Source organism: Xiphophorus couchianus, chromosome 4 (genome assembly GCF_001444195.1).
Source record: "Xiphophorus couchianus chromosome 4, X_couchianus-1.0, whole genome shotgun sequence".
Taxonomy (NCBI): domain Eukaryota; kingdom Metazoa; phylum Chordata; class Actinopteri; order Cyprinodontiformes; family Poeciliidae; genus Xiphophorus; species Xiphophorus couchianus.
In genome coordinates this window covers 12,948,390-12,960,860 of record NC_040231.1, presented here as the reverse complement: position 1 = coordinate 12,960,860, position 12,471 = coordinate 12,948,390, and the positions used below count along the sequence as shown (strand labels likewise).

The window sequence follows — 12,471 nt, the reverse complement described above, 5'->3', positions numbered from 1 at the left end:
GTCACAAAGCTAACTGCAAATTATAAACACATTTCAAACATTTAGAAGGTGCAGGAGACTAAATTAGTTGTTCTTTTTACACACTTTTTGTTATAAATTACAGAGCCCCTCCAGGGAAATGGGGAAACAGTTTTCTTTTGTGTTGCCTCACAATAAATGAGCAAATACACCCTGTATTTATATACACCCTGTATTTTGTATACAGTCACAAATGTCACACATTTGAAAAGCCTCAATAAAATTTGTTTTTATATTCTTAACTCTTTGCTGCAAAAAGCGGATCGAAATCTATTTATTCACCTTTTGTTTGTATGTTTGTGTAAGGTTGAGATAAAGCTGCACATGAAAACGGCTCTTTTTCAGACTAACAACACAAAAAAGACACAATCAAAACTGTTAGATGACTTATTACCCCGTGAAAATAACTCAGAAATACTCCAAATAGTTTGGATGTATTTTTTCTTTCTTTCCTCCTTGCAGAAAGTTTCTGTTTGTATCTTAGAAGGGATGGAAAGTCCATGTTTGACCTGTTTTGCTTTTGTATTTTGCAAATAGGTTTGTAGTGCATTTATACCCTAACTGAGGAAATATAAAACTTCAGACTTCTCACAAACGAGACAAAAACGTACATGGAAAAACCTTTCGAAAACCTTATTGTAGCAGAAAAACTTTCAGTATTCAATCATGCCGCATGAACTGACCAGTAAATTACTGCGAGGTAACGCAAAATAAAGACAATCCTCCATGTTCCCTTGGCGGCTCCGTTATAAATAACAGACTGTGATGGGCGTTTGTTTGGTTTTTTTTTTAGAGATCTCGTTTCGTGTGTGGCAGTGTGGCGGCAGCCTGGAGATCATCCCCTGCAGCCGGGTTGGCCACGTCTTCAGGAAACAACACCCCTACACCTTTCCTGGAGGCAGCGGGACTGTGTTTGCGAGGTAATGCACCACAAAAAAAACGCACACTGGAAACTCAACGTTTTGTGTCCTTTATTGACGTCACACCGAAATCTTGGCTGCAATCAGCAGCAACAAAAATCCACAGAAGAACCATTTCCAAACTACTCCAGTCCACCTATTAAAGGGTTTTATGCAGAACACACAGTAACCACAGTCTTTTCTCAGCTCTCCCTCAGTGTGTGAACGTGCTAATTAGTTGGTACAGAAGATTTTTTTTTTATCTTGGCTTTTCTCAGAAAACATAAAATAAATTTATTAAGAACCCCACCAATCTGCAACCCAAACTTTAAAATATCTCAAATAAGGCTAAAAATGATTCAACCTTTTCTTACGATTCCCAAGGTTTTATCATCGTTCTTATTTTATTAGTAACCATTAGGCGGCACATACCTGCCAGCTGGTTGTTAGTGAGCGATGCCAGAGAAAAGCCTTTTCTGTCTAATCATCACAAACGTGTAGTTTTCAAAATGCTGCTGTGTGCTTTGGTGAGATTAGAATAAGATCTGTTTCACTTTCAAAAGCCCTGAGAACATCATTGAATTAGGGATGAAACAGTTATTGAAAAAAAATCAGCTAATTTAGTAACCGATTAATCGTTAACTGAAGAATACAAACTCAAAAAAACCCACTAACTGAAAAAACCCTAACATATTCAGAGCAGCAAGTAAGCTAAAATTGTACAAAATATATGTTATACATTTTGCATCTAAGATAAAACAAAACCTATGTCTGTAAATATATATTAACAAAAACTCCTCAAGTGGTTTAGGTTTAACTTTGCCTGGTTTTAATTCACTCTGCTATTGCATTTCAGGCAATAAAATGTTTATTTTCTCATTTAAAAAGAACATAAACATTTCTTGCAGGGGGTCTAAACTAAGCAGAACGTGCCAATTTCTTTTTCCAATTAATCACCAGAATAATTGATTATTAAAGTAATTGTTAGTTGGAACGTTATAGTGCATTTGCATCATGAACTCTTTTCTTTTTCCACAGTCATTTCAGGGTCCTTTTTTTTTTTTTACAATCATCTCATGAGAGATTTTTTTCCCCCTCTGTGATTAAATGAACAAAAATTAAATGTTGAATTCTTCTCACTTTGAGATTAAGCATCATGGTCATGATTAAGGATATTTGAGGACATCAACTAGCAAATATAACAAAATGTTGACATTACTGCGACTCCCTCTTGTCTTTACCGGAATGTTTTTAGAGTCGATCATCATTATCTTTACTATCTTAGTTTGAAACGAGTGAAGAATCTTCAACAAGGAAAAAGTTGCTCCCACAGCAGCACAGTATGGAGCTGATAAACCCCAGTCTTCTGAACCATGGGTTTAAAATAACGTATCCAAATCTAATTTTGTTTTTCTCAGGAGCTACAAACTCTGTTTCAATAATCGCTGTTTTAAAATAAAGCTAACACTTAGGAGACTCAATCAGAAGTCTCAGTATCACAGCAACTACTATAGTTTTAGAGAAAAAGAGGATAAAATATAAAATCATCTTTTTTTACATTATACACTATGTAACCCTTTTAGAAATACCTTAAATAAGACTACAAACTTTTGGAAACCAAAAGTCCATCTGTGGATATTAGCTATGTAAAACTTGATGTAGCTCAGCTAAACTAAAATAAATTTACAGAGGTCTGAGTTTTGCTTTTGGGTGGGTTGACACATCTCCTAAACTGGAGATTTATTGTGTTTAAGCTTTAAAACTCATTTTACACGTCTAAAATTGCTTGTTTTTTATTTTTTCTTTAATATCCTCATATGTTTTGTTTTTTTATCTAGTTATAATAGAACAATAAGAAATTGATATTTGACTCCCACTCAACTGTAATATTTGAAAATCCATTGTAAAAAAAAAAAATTAAAACAAATTTATAACATTTGGTTTAAAACCACCAAAATAAATCCTTTTTTTTGGCAGTGCCAGAGCTCCCTACAATGTCTTTTTGATGATGACTGACGTCTGTCCTGCCCTTGGGCATAAACTTAAATTCTCAAATGCTTTTTATCAGCTTCTAGCCAAGAGTCTGACATTTCTGTGGACACTTTATACGTCTGTGTTTAAATGAGGGGAGGTGCAGTAATGAGTGTGGGGAAAAAAAGTTCAAATCTGTGACGCTTGGCAAGTTTTTAGATGTCAGACAACACACAGCAGTTGGCTACTCATGATGCGATGGATAAGAGGCGCTCTGGATGGTTCTTGAGCAGGATGAAAATAAACTCTGTAGATATGGATGAGCTTCAGCAGCAGAGTTTAAGCATCTCCTGTCAGTTTCACTCCCCGTGTCGTCTCAGCTGAAGTGTTTGAGTCCAAACGGAGAGCAGCAGTGCAGCGAATAGCAGTGCCAACTGCATGTACTGTAGGTGGCTGCGGTTCCCCGTCTCGCCCTTTAAATAGTCCCAGACAGTGTCCCGGAGCGTCAGGACAGACATTGTTTTGTGAGCCTGGGTGAGTTTGTAATTGTCCCAGAGGGAGCAGCATTTCCAGCACAGCCAAGCAAAAATGGGCTTTTTGAGGCTGGGCCAGCTCACACTGACTGTGAAGAAAAGCACCTAAATAAAGTTCAGATGAACATTATCTGTTGCTGTCCTCTAGATGGGCATTTCTAAGAAAACGTCTTGACTGCAGACTGAAACCACTTGCACTCTTGGACCTTGGAATAGATCATTTTTGTAATCAGCTAACTGAATCTAGTTAGAAATATCTGGAGGTACATTAAGAAAAAGAAAAACAACAAAATGATTTTCACATTTATATATTTTCATTTGAGCTTCAAATGCTTCTAAAAACAGTCGAAGTGCTTAAAAAACTCACCCAGACATTTTTTAAATAAGTTGATTTTTTTTGTGTCTGAAATATGAGCCATTTCAAAAACCTCTGGAATGTAATGTCGCAAATGAGCAGGTACCCCACGTTACCTAGCAACCCAATCTGAGCTCCAATACATTTGGTCAGCTGGTTTTACCGCTGCATGCACTGTACAATGGCTGCTGGAAAAGATAAGAGTTTTGCTGTCGACTTACCATCCAGAAATGGTAAGTCGACAACTTGCTGTTTTCTTGTTGGTTGTGCAGGAGGCTCCACTTCTGCTTTTTAAAGATGTAACATTGTCTAATTGCGCATCTGTTTGTCGCCATTTTCACGTTTCTCTGTTTTTAACTTTTTAATTTCTGTTCAAATGGTTGAGCTGTGCCGTTTTTCCTCAGGAACACAAGACGAGCAGCAGAGGTGTGGATGGACGAGTATAAGAACTTCTACTACGCTGCTGTTCCCTCGGCGAGAAACGTTCCCTACGGGAAGTGAGTCCAGTCAGATTTTAAATAAACGCAGTAAACAAGGTTCCTAGATCACATCAGTCCACAACAATTAGGAACAAGTAAATGGAAAATAACTTTTTCTAACAAGTATTTCAACTCCTACACATTCAATTTCTGTTGGGAAACACATTTGGAAAGCTTTAAAGTGAATTCATTTTATTATAGCAGCATAATCTGACACTGGAAAATATGAAATCCCACATTTAACATTTGTTCAGCAGGAACGAACCTGGTTAAGATCTGCAACTTAAACACAGGAGACATGTGCTGATCTTTATTAGCCATTAAACGACAGCAGGAAAAAGCTCTTTTAATGTCTTTTTCCAGTTGTTTAAAGTTTAAAACAACTGGAAAAAGATAAACAAAGATTGGAATGAGATTTCCCAGCAAAGGGCAAAGGAGGTGTGATGCTGCGGGTCATTTTTCCAAAGGCCCCTGGACGCAGCATGAACTCCTTAAAATAGCAGGAGATTGTAAATAAAAGGCTGCTGGATGTTACCAGTAAACTGTTATTTTGTAATTATTGGTTCTTTAAGCAGGAAAATGATCGAAACTTATCAACACAGAAAAGGCTCATTGAACTAAATGAACCGTTTTTCATGGTCATCTTAGTTCCCAGACCTGAATCTTAAAGAGCAGGAACAACTTTTGATTTTTAGCAGCAGACATAGCCAAACTTTGTTCATAAATGGAGAAATTGTGAGAAAACAATTAAAAAGCTATTGGAGATGTTAGTTTGATGATCATACATAAGCAATGTTTGTGCGCTGCAAGGCTGGTGTTTTATGGGTCAGAAGCTGAAAACCGGAGAGCCTCTCATCTAAAAGGATAGAAGCAAGATTATGATAGTAAATACCAAAGTAAATAAAAGAAATGAGATAAAACTTCTAATCTGCGTGGAAAGTTATTAAAAAAAAGTGTGTTGTGTTGCTCATAATGAGGCAAAGCCGTCTGGGTTACTAATACGACCATTCATCATTAAAAATGCATCAAAACCTGCAGGAGGATTTAAGGCGCCGTCTGCTAACTGTCTGTCCCGATGCAGGGGGTCTCCAACCCGTGGTTCCAGAGCCACAAGTGGCTCGTTTAGCTCCTCGTTCTGGGCCTTCCTGCCTCTGACCAAAATCGTTTGAAATGACCAATATTTGTATACAGGGAGATACTTTTATCAGACCTTTATGTGTTTTCATAGCAAGGAATTTCCACAGAAAGATGACACTTATTGGTACAGACAGGTTTATTTATTTAATTATTTTAATTTGTTTGAATGTTTGTAATTGTTCCATAAATATGAAAAAGAACTAGCTTGTTTTTCCCTTGTTGTAAAGTTTTTAGGGTTTTCATTGCTTTGAAGCCCAAGAAACAAAAGATGAATGTTTTCAGTTACATCCAAAATACGAGATTTTCATGCATTAATTTTTTAAAATTTGATAAATCATTTATCCGTTAATCCTTGAATGTTCAAACGTTCTGTCAAAAGGACTCATGGGCCTAAACAATAGGGGAGAAAGGAAAACCTACCTCCTCAAAAATAAACCAAGTTGCAATACTTTAATTAAATGAGTAAAATAGTACATTTTCAAGTTGGATGTGTTAATTATTGTAGATCCAAAATGATGAAACGATTTTCCAGGTTTGCCTCATAAAAAAAAAGCGTCCACTTTGTGAATTGTAATAAAACATTTTCTGTTAATTTTCGAGCAATAAAATCAAGATTTAGGTCACCTTCATTGAAAAGTCTGTGGCTAAGTGTAATAAATACATTAAGATCAGATCTGAGTGCATCAAAGTCTCACAAGAGGAATTTGTATTTTCTTGAATTGGAGTCGTATAAAATCACTAAAGAGGTCGGAAATGGCCCCCGACCCGCACTTTGGACACCTGTGCTCTTAAGGTTGATGAAATTTGAAAGAGGTTTGACACATCTCCCTTGTCTTTGTGCCTCCAACACCGACAGCATGGAAATGGTTGTTATTTGGACTTGTGGGAACAAAGCTGGTGTATCAGTGAGGCTAAGCGGTTATTTTCCCCTAATGCAGCCAATCAGACGAGCCTCCACTTCCTGCCCTCACCGACTATTACTTTGATCAAATCAAACCCCAGAAACACATTGAAGACCTCAAGTTACCATCGTCTGATTGTATGCGATGTCTGTGTGTCTCAGTATCCAGAGTCGCTTGGAGATGAAGAAGAGGTTAGGCTGTAAGCCTTTCAAATGGTACCTGGAGAACGTCTACCCCGAACTGAGGTAAGAACTTAATCAATCAATCAATCAATCAATCAATCAATCAATCAATCAATGTATTTATAGAATATTTTTAGTCAAGTGTAGGGATGGAAATCCTATGAAACGTGTACAATACATTATCTCGCAAATATGCAGGACTTGCATATCCAAGTAATTGAACTACTGAGAATCGTAAAGCAAACGTCTTGACGAATCTGCTTATCGGTGCCCGTAGCGTGACGTATTTGCGTGATGACGTTATAGCACACGCTCTGTATTTTGCTTTAGAAAATATCCAAGATGGCGTCGCGGCAGAAGCGATCCAAAATATGTTTATATTTCACAAAAAAAGGCGATACGAGGGCCAGTTGCACTATGTTCAGTACTTTAATCACAATAAAAGAAGGAAACGTCCTCAAACAATTGGCCACACAGCATGCAAACGATTTGTGTGAATGTAAAGCGTTATTACGTTGCTTAGCAATAGCGGTGCTAAGCAACCGAGGGCGGGGCTTTGAGCGCGGTGTCTCCTGCTATGAATGTCCCAGGTAACGTTAAACTGGTTATTATATTAATGTTATCGCCATACAGCATGAATAATCTCCATCTCACGTTAACATTTACAGTCGTATTTAGTAAATTATAATATATTTAACGAAGAAGCTCGTTTATTATACTAAAAACAAACTGTTGTGCAGAAAGTTGCATTTCATGTTAAAATGTTCTTGTGACAGAAGGATTTTTATTGTTTATAGAAGTTTTAATTTCGTTTGAATCGAATAAAACATGGTGCATGTTTTGAATTAAAGAGTTTATTTCCTACCTCAATGGGAATCGATAAGCCAGATTGATAATGAAATCAGTATCGATAAATTCTTATCAATTCCCATTCCTAGTCAAGTGTAACACAAAGTTCTTTAGAGTCGTTTAAAATGTAAGAATGACATTTGGCCCCAATACAGACTCACGATGAAATGATGAAATCATGTAAACAATCAACACCAAGTCAGAGCAGGAGGAGTCCGTCACCTGGTTCTGGTGTTTTCAGGGTTCCAGATCATCAGGACATCGCCTTCGGAGCGCTGCAGCAGGGAGGAAACTGCCTGGACACTCTGGGGCATTTTGCAGACGGAGTGGTAGGCGTCTACGAGTGCCACAACGCCGGAGGGAATCAGGTAGAGATTCAATAACAAAACACACAGGAACCCTGGGAGGACATGAACTGAAGGAGTGTGGTTGGATTCTGTTAGTAAAACTGGTGATTGAAAAGGATAATGTGTAGATATCTCCACAAATGTGCCAAGTAAGAAAATCTCCTAAGAAAATTTATAGGGTTTTTGTACAGAAATGTGCAAATTCAGCCAAAGTTTTTTGAAAAGCGTACAACTTTGTTAATTTATCATTTTAAAATAAAATAAAAATAATAAAGATGATTTTGTTTTCATCAATCTGAACACATCAGACAATTTAATGAACACATTATATTAATTAAAAACTAATTAAGGATAAAATATCTTTGTGATAACGCATTATATCTGGGTTGTGCCTTTTTAGGAAGTTTTCCTGATGTTGAACTATTCAGACTATTGACTCCTGAATCTGTTCTATGGAGCTTATTCTGTTTTTAAAGATGTTTGGTCTGCAGATGCAGGATAGTCACCAACATCAGTATCGGACGATTGTAGTCATGTTTTTCTTATCAGTATTGGTTCGATATATGAAACGGGATTTTTTCCAAAGGTGTTAAAGGTCATAAAGAATATTTCACTGGGATAAGCTGAGGACATGTTGATCCATAATATAAATTAAATCCCTCCCGTTGTGATTGTCCTGTATCAAACCACTAATCTTATACATTTATTTATTTATTTATGTATTTTAGGAATGGGCCCTAACCAAAGACAAGTCGGTGAAACACATGGACCTTTGTCTGACGGTGGTGGACCGGACCGCCGGCTCCCTAATCAAACTACAAGGATGTCGAGAGAACGACAGCAGACAGGTACTGATGAAACACACTGCATTAAAAAACAAATAAGCTTTTATTTCTCATTCTTTGACATTACATCAGACAAAACGTTTCTAGTTTTAAGTCAGCTAGGATCTCTAAAATAATTTCTGTGTAATAAATGCAGAACAAGGAGGGATGACTTGTTTGACCACTTTCATCAAATCAGAGGTTCACCTACATTTCCTTAGTATTTGGCTTAATTCCCCTAACGAGCTCGTTTTTATACGTCCATCTGGGTCTCAACTGCTTCTACAAAAACAATCCAAACACTTAAATAAACACCCAGACATTTTTTGGCAATAAGTTGATGTTTTTTGGGGTCTGAAAAATGAGCTGTCGCAATAACTTCATGACTGCTAAGTTGTATTCAACGGGCACTGCGCCGTTACCTAGCAACTCCAGCCAAGCCCATCTTGTCACCTAACAACCCAATCACGTTTGGTCAGCTGGTTTTTCCGCTGTATGCTCTGTATAACAGCTGCTGACAAGTAATGTTTTCTTAATTTTTAATTTTTACAGAAATGGGAGCAGATTGAGTCCAACTCGAAGCTTCGTCACGTGGGCAGCAACCTCTGCCTGGACAGCCGCAGCGCCAGGATGGGTGGGCTAACCGTGGAGGTCTGTGGGCCGAACCTTAACCAACAGTGGAAGTTCACCCTGAATTTACAATCATAGGAGGCGCTGCAGAGCCCTGGATATCTGACTGAGACACAAAAAGACAGACATACGAGCAAAAGACTGGAGGAGCAGGATGGACTGGAATAGTCCTCGTCCTCCGCAGAGACGCAGCCAGTTCTCTCTACACCCCTCTCCCCCACCACTCCCCTCCCTTAAACGTCGAGCCACGCCCCGTGGGGGAGGGGCTTGTAGACGGCGTCGGAGCGAACCGGAGACTGACTGCATGCGGTGGACGGAAGCGATGAAGAGGATTTAGTTTCCAACGACATACCTCGGCGTTCTGTCATTGACGGTTCCAGAGAGATTTCCTTTTTCTTCTTTAATGCTGGTTGAAAACAAACTAAACTCTTTGGTGGATTATTTTTATTTTTCTTATGCATATTTTTTTTAAAATTCTTGAATCTCTGCTGAGAGCTGCTGGAGCTGGTTCTGTTCCTAAGTGATTCTTGTTGGGGCAGGTGGAGGTTTCCTATGGGGGGTTTTGGGTGTCGAGTGATGATGGGAGGAGGAACACGGACTCGATTCTTCGAGCTGTTCTTCTTTTGTTCTCTCACTAGTTTACAGAATTGACAAAAAAGATGGAGGAGGAGAAAAGAGAACTCTGTATTTTACTTTCTGTGCGTCTGATTCCAGTCCGTTGTCCTTGGGAGGAGCGTCTTTACTTCTTGACGGAGGGTTGTGTCTGAAACAGAAAGACCGTCTCTAAGGTCTTCAGGATGTAGCGCTGGCTGCTGCAGCATCCTTACTTCTTCACTTTGTTGTTTCTTAAAAACTGCACAGAAAAAAAACAAAAAGATCATAAGTCTTTGTTTTGTTTACTCTTGTCAACATATGGCACCAGATTTGAAAGAAAAGTTTGTTTTAAGTTTCAGGAGGACCAGAGGAGCAATTAAAAACAGTTTTTCCTTACATACTGTGACTGTTCTCTGACTGCTCCTGGTGGTCTGTCTTCACATCTTTACATTTACTGGTTTAGATATGAGATGGTATGATCAACTTCACTAAATTATATCCTAAATATTTTGACAATATTTAAAACTGTTTCACTGCTTTATCCAAAAACAGAGGAACAGAAATTATTTCTATTTATAAAATAACATCCAATGATTATTACACACTTAATAGTAATTAGCACTCACAAATATTTATTTTATTTTAATACAAAAACAATGGTGACACCTGGTAAATTTAATTGTAGCTTTCAAGTAAACATACAGAATATTTGTATTTAGTTTCTTTGCTCTGTGGCGGCCTGGTGGTTTTCACTACTGGAAGTATTTTCAAACAGCTGAATTTACCCTTTTATAGAAGCAAAAGTTAAAAACGAAAGTTTCGAAACTATCTGTTGTTTTTTTAAGCCAGCTGACCAACAGTGTGCAGCAACAGGTGAGGGGAAGGCAGCACTGCAAACATCTGAAACTCTCCAGTTTAGCACTTTCTCTGACGCCTCGTTAAAGGAAAGCTTTAAGCAGCAGGGACAATTTTATGTTAGTTTTAATAGTTTTGAGCCCATAACCTTTGTTTTTGAATACATTTCACTTCTTCTTCAGTTCTGATCACTCAGGCTTCACTGTTGGAGGCGACTTGTGATGCAAAATTCACATTCTGCCTGTTTCTATACCTCCATTTGGGTCTCAACTGTTTCTAAAAGTAACCCAGTGCTTAAAAATAAAAGGTAGTAAATGTGTTTTGGTGTCTGGAATGGGCGCTGCGCCGTTACCTAGCAACCCTAACCGAGCACAGCCCTGTTACCTAGCAACCCAAGCAGAACTCAGGCACATCTGGTCAACTGGTTTCCCCACTTTATGCTCCACTAATGTCTTTCAAAGATGTACGTTTGTATAATGACACATCTGCTTGCAGCCCTTTTCATTTGTGAGCGTAAACATTGACTTGGGGGCGTGGCCAGCAGCAGCTTATTTGGATTTAAAGTGACAGAACGCCCTAAAACAGCTCATTCTGAAAGGAGTTCAAAATAGACATAAAATCTCATTATGCAAGAATGATTTTATGTAAAAAAAAAAGTGATACGTTTTGTGAAGCCCATAAATCTGTCCTAATCTGTGCAAAGAAGCATAGTAGGTCACCTTTAATGTGTTTTAGTTCAGCTCTCTGGATTTCTCTTTCCTAAATGATTCAGAATCTACACAAAGTTATGAAAACAGAACCTCCTCAGAGGTTCTGTTTTCAGTTCCTGGTCCATGTCTGCTTCTTTTTCTGAGGTTTACTGTCAGCATTGAGTCTGATGGGCAAATAATCACTAATATCACTGAGGTGTAGTTTCAGTTTTTCTACTTTCTTATTGACAAAAGCATCAGAGGTGTTCATTTCGCTGAGAAGCCTCCATCAGCATCCTGTCATCACACAGAACCACTGGGTCGTTTGAGTCTTTTGGTTTTCTGCCTGTCAGAAGGACCGTCTGTAATAAGTTTGCAGTTAACAGGGTTTTACTGATTGTCCTCTCAGTTTCTGCGTAAGCTTTGCAGATTTTTCTGATAACTCAGGCATTGCTGCTCTGTTCATGCTGACCGTGGTTGAAATGGGAAGCCCCTTCTTATTTTACTCCAACAGACGATCCAGAGCAACAATATTTTGGTGTCACAAATCAACACAGTGGCGTTTTTCCCCCCCATCTGCAGCAACTAGATAGTTTTACAGAAGCCATTTTTCGTTCATTTCTCTTTCTATCGTAATCTGACTCCCTCTGCGTTTTTTGAGCATCTTCATTGCATCATATTTGTTGTTTATTCTCTTCAGTTCTATATTTTTAAAAACTGCTGATGCAGATTGGGGAGAATTAGCTCTGAATACGTTTGGAGTGACGCATTAATTTGGAAATTCTTATATCGGATCAAGCAAAAGTATTTGCAGTCCTTGAACTTTTATACATTTAGTTACATAAATTTGAAAACATGTTTTAGTATTTAATGTGATAATGCAAAAGTTTTAAAGGAAATGTACATGCTTTTTCCAAATATTTCACAAGTAAAAGTGGTTGGGTTACACTGCAAAAACACAAAATCTAACAAGTATTTTTGGCCTAGTTTCTTTGAATTAAGACAAAACTAACAAGAAACTTCAGCTAGATATGGGAGCTTGTTTTACGTAAATTATTTCCTAATTTTGATTTAAAAAATGTTACTGGATCCAATGTGCGATTATTTAATTTATAGGAAATTGTTTTGTTAAAAGTGAAAAACTCTGCCAGTGGATCTAGTACTTTTTAAAATCAAGATTATTGAATTATTGACTCAAAACAAGCTC

At 37.8% G+C, this 12,471-nt stretch overlaps 1 protein-coding gene across 1 annotated transcript in view; it reads left to right on the top strand.

Moving 5' to 3' along the window:
• galnt2 (UDP-N-acetyl-alpha-D-galactosamine:polypeptide N-acetylgalactosaminyltransferase 2) overlaps positions 1-10,116 on the top strand; it is a 73,572-nt gene extending 63,456 nt beyond the window's left edge. Inside the window, exons 11-16 of the mRNA XM_028015519.1 lie at positions 812-938; positions 4,181-4,273; positions 6,456-6,539; positions 7,567-7,693; positions 8,401-8,520; positions 9,049-10,116. Of these exons, the coding sequence (XP_027871320.1) occupies positions 812-938; positions 4,181-4,273; positions 6,456-6,539; positions 7,567-7,693; positions 8,401-8,520; positions 9,049-9,204 (707 nt within the window). The 3' untranslated portion in view covers positions 9,205-10,116. The remainder of the gene's footprint in view (positions 1-811; positions 939-4,180; positions 4,274-6,455; positions 6,540-7,566; positions 7,694-8,400; positions 8,521-9,048) is intronic.
• Positions 10,117-12,471: the final 2,355 nt, after the last annotated feature.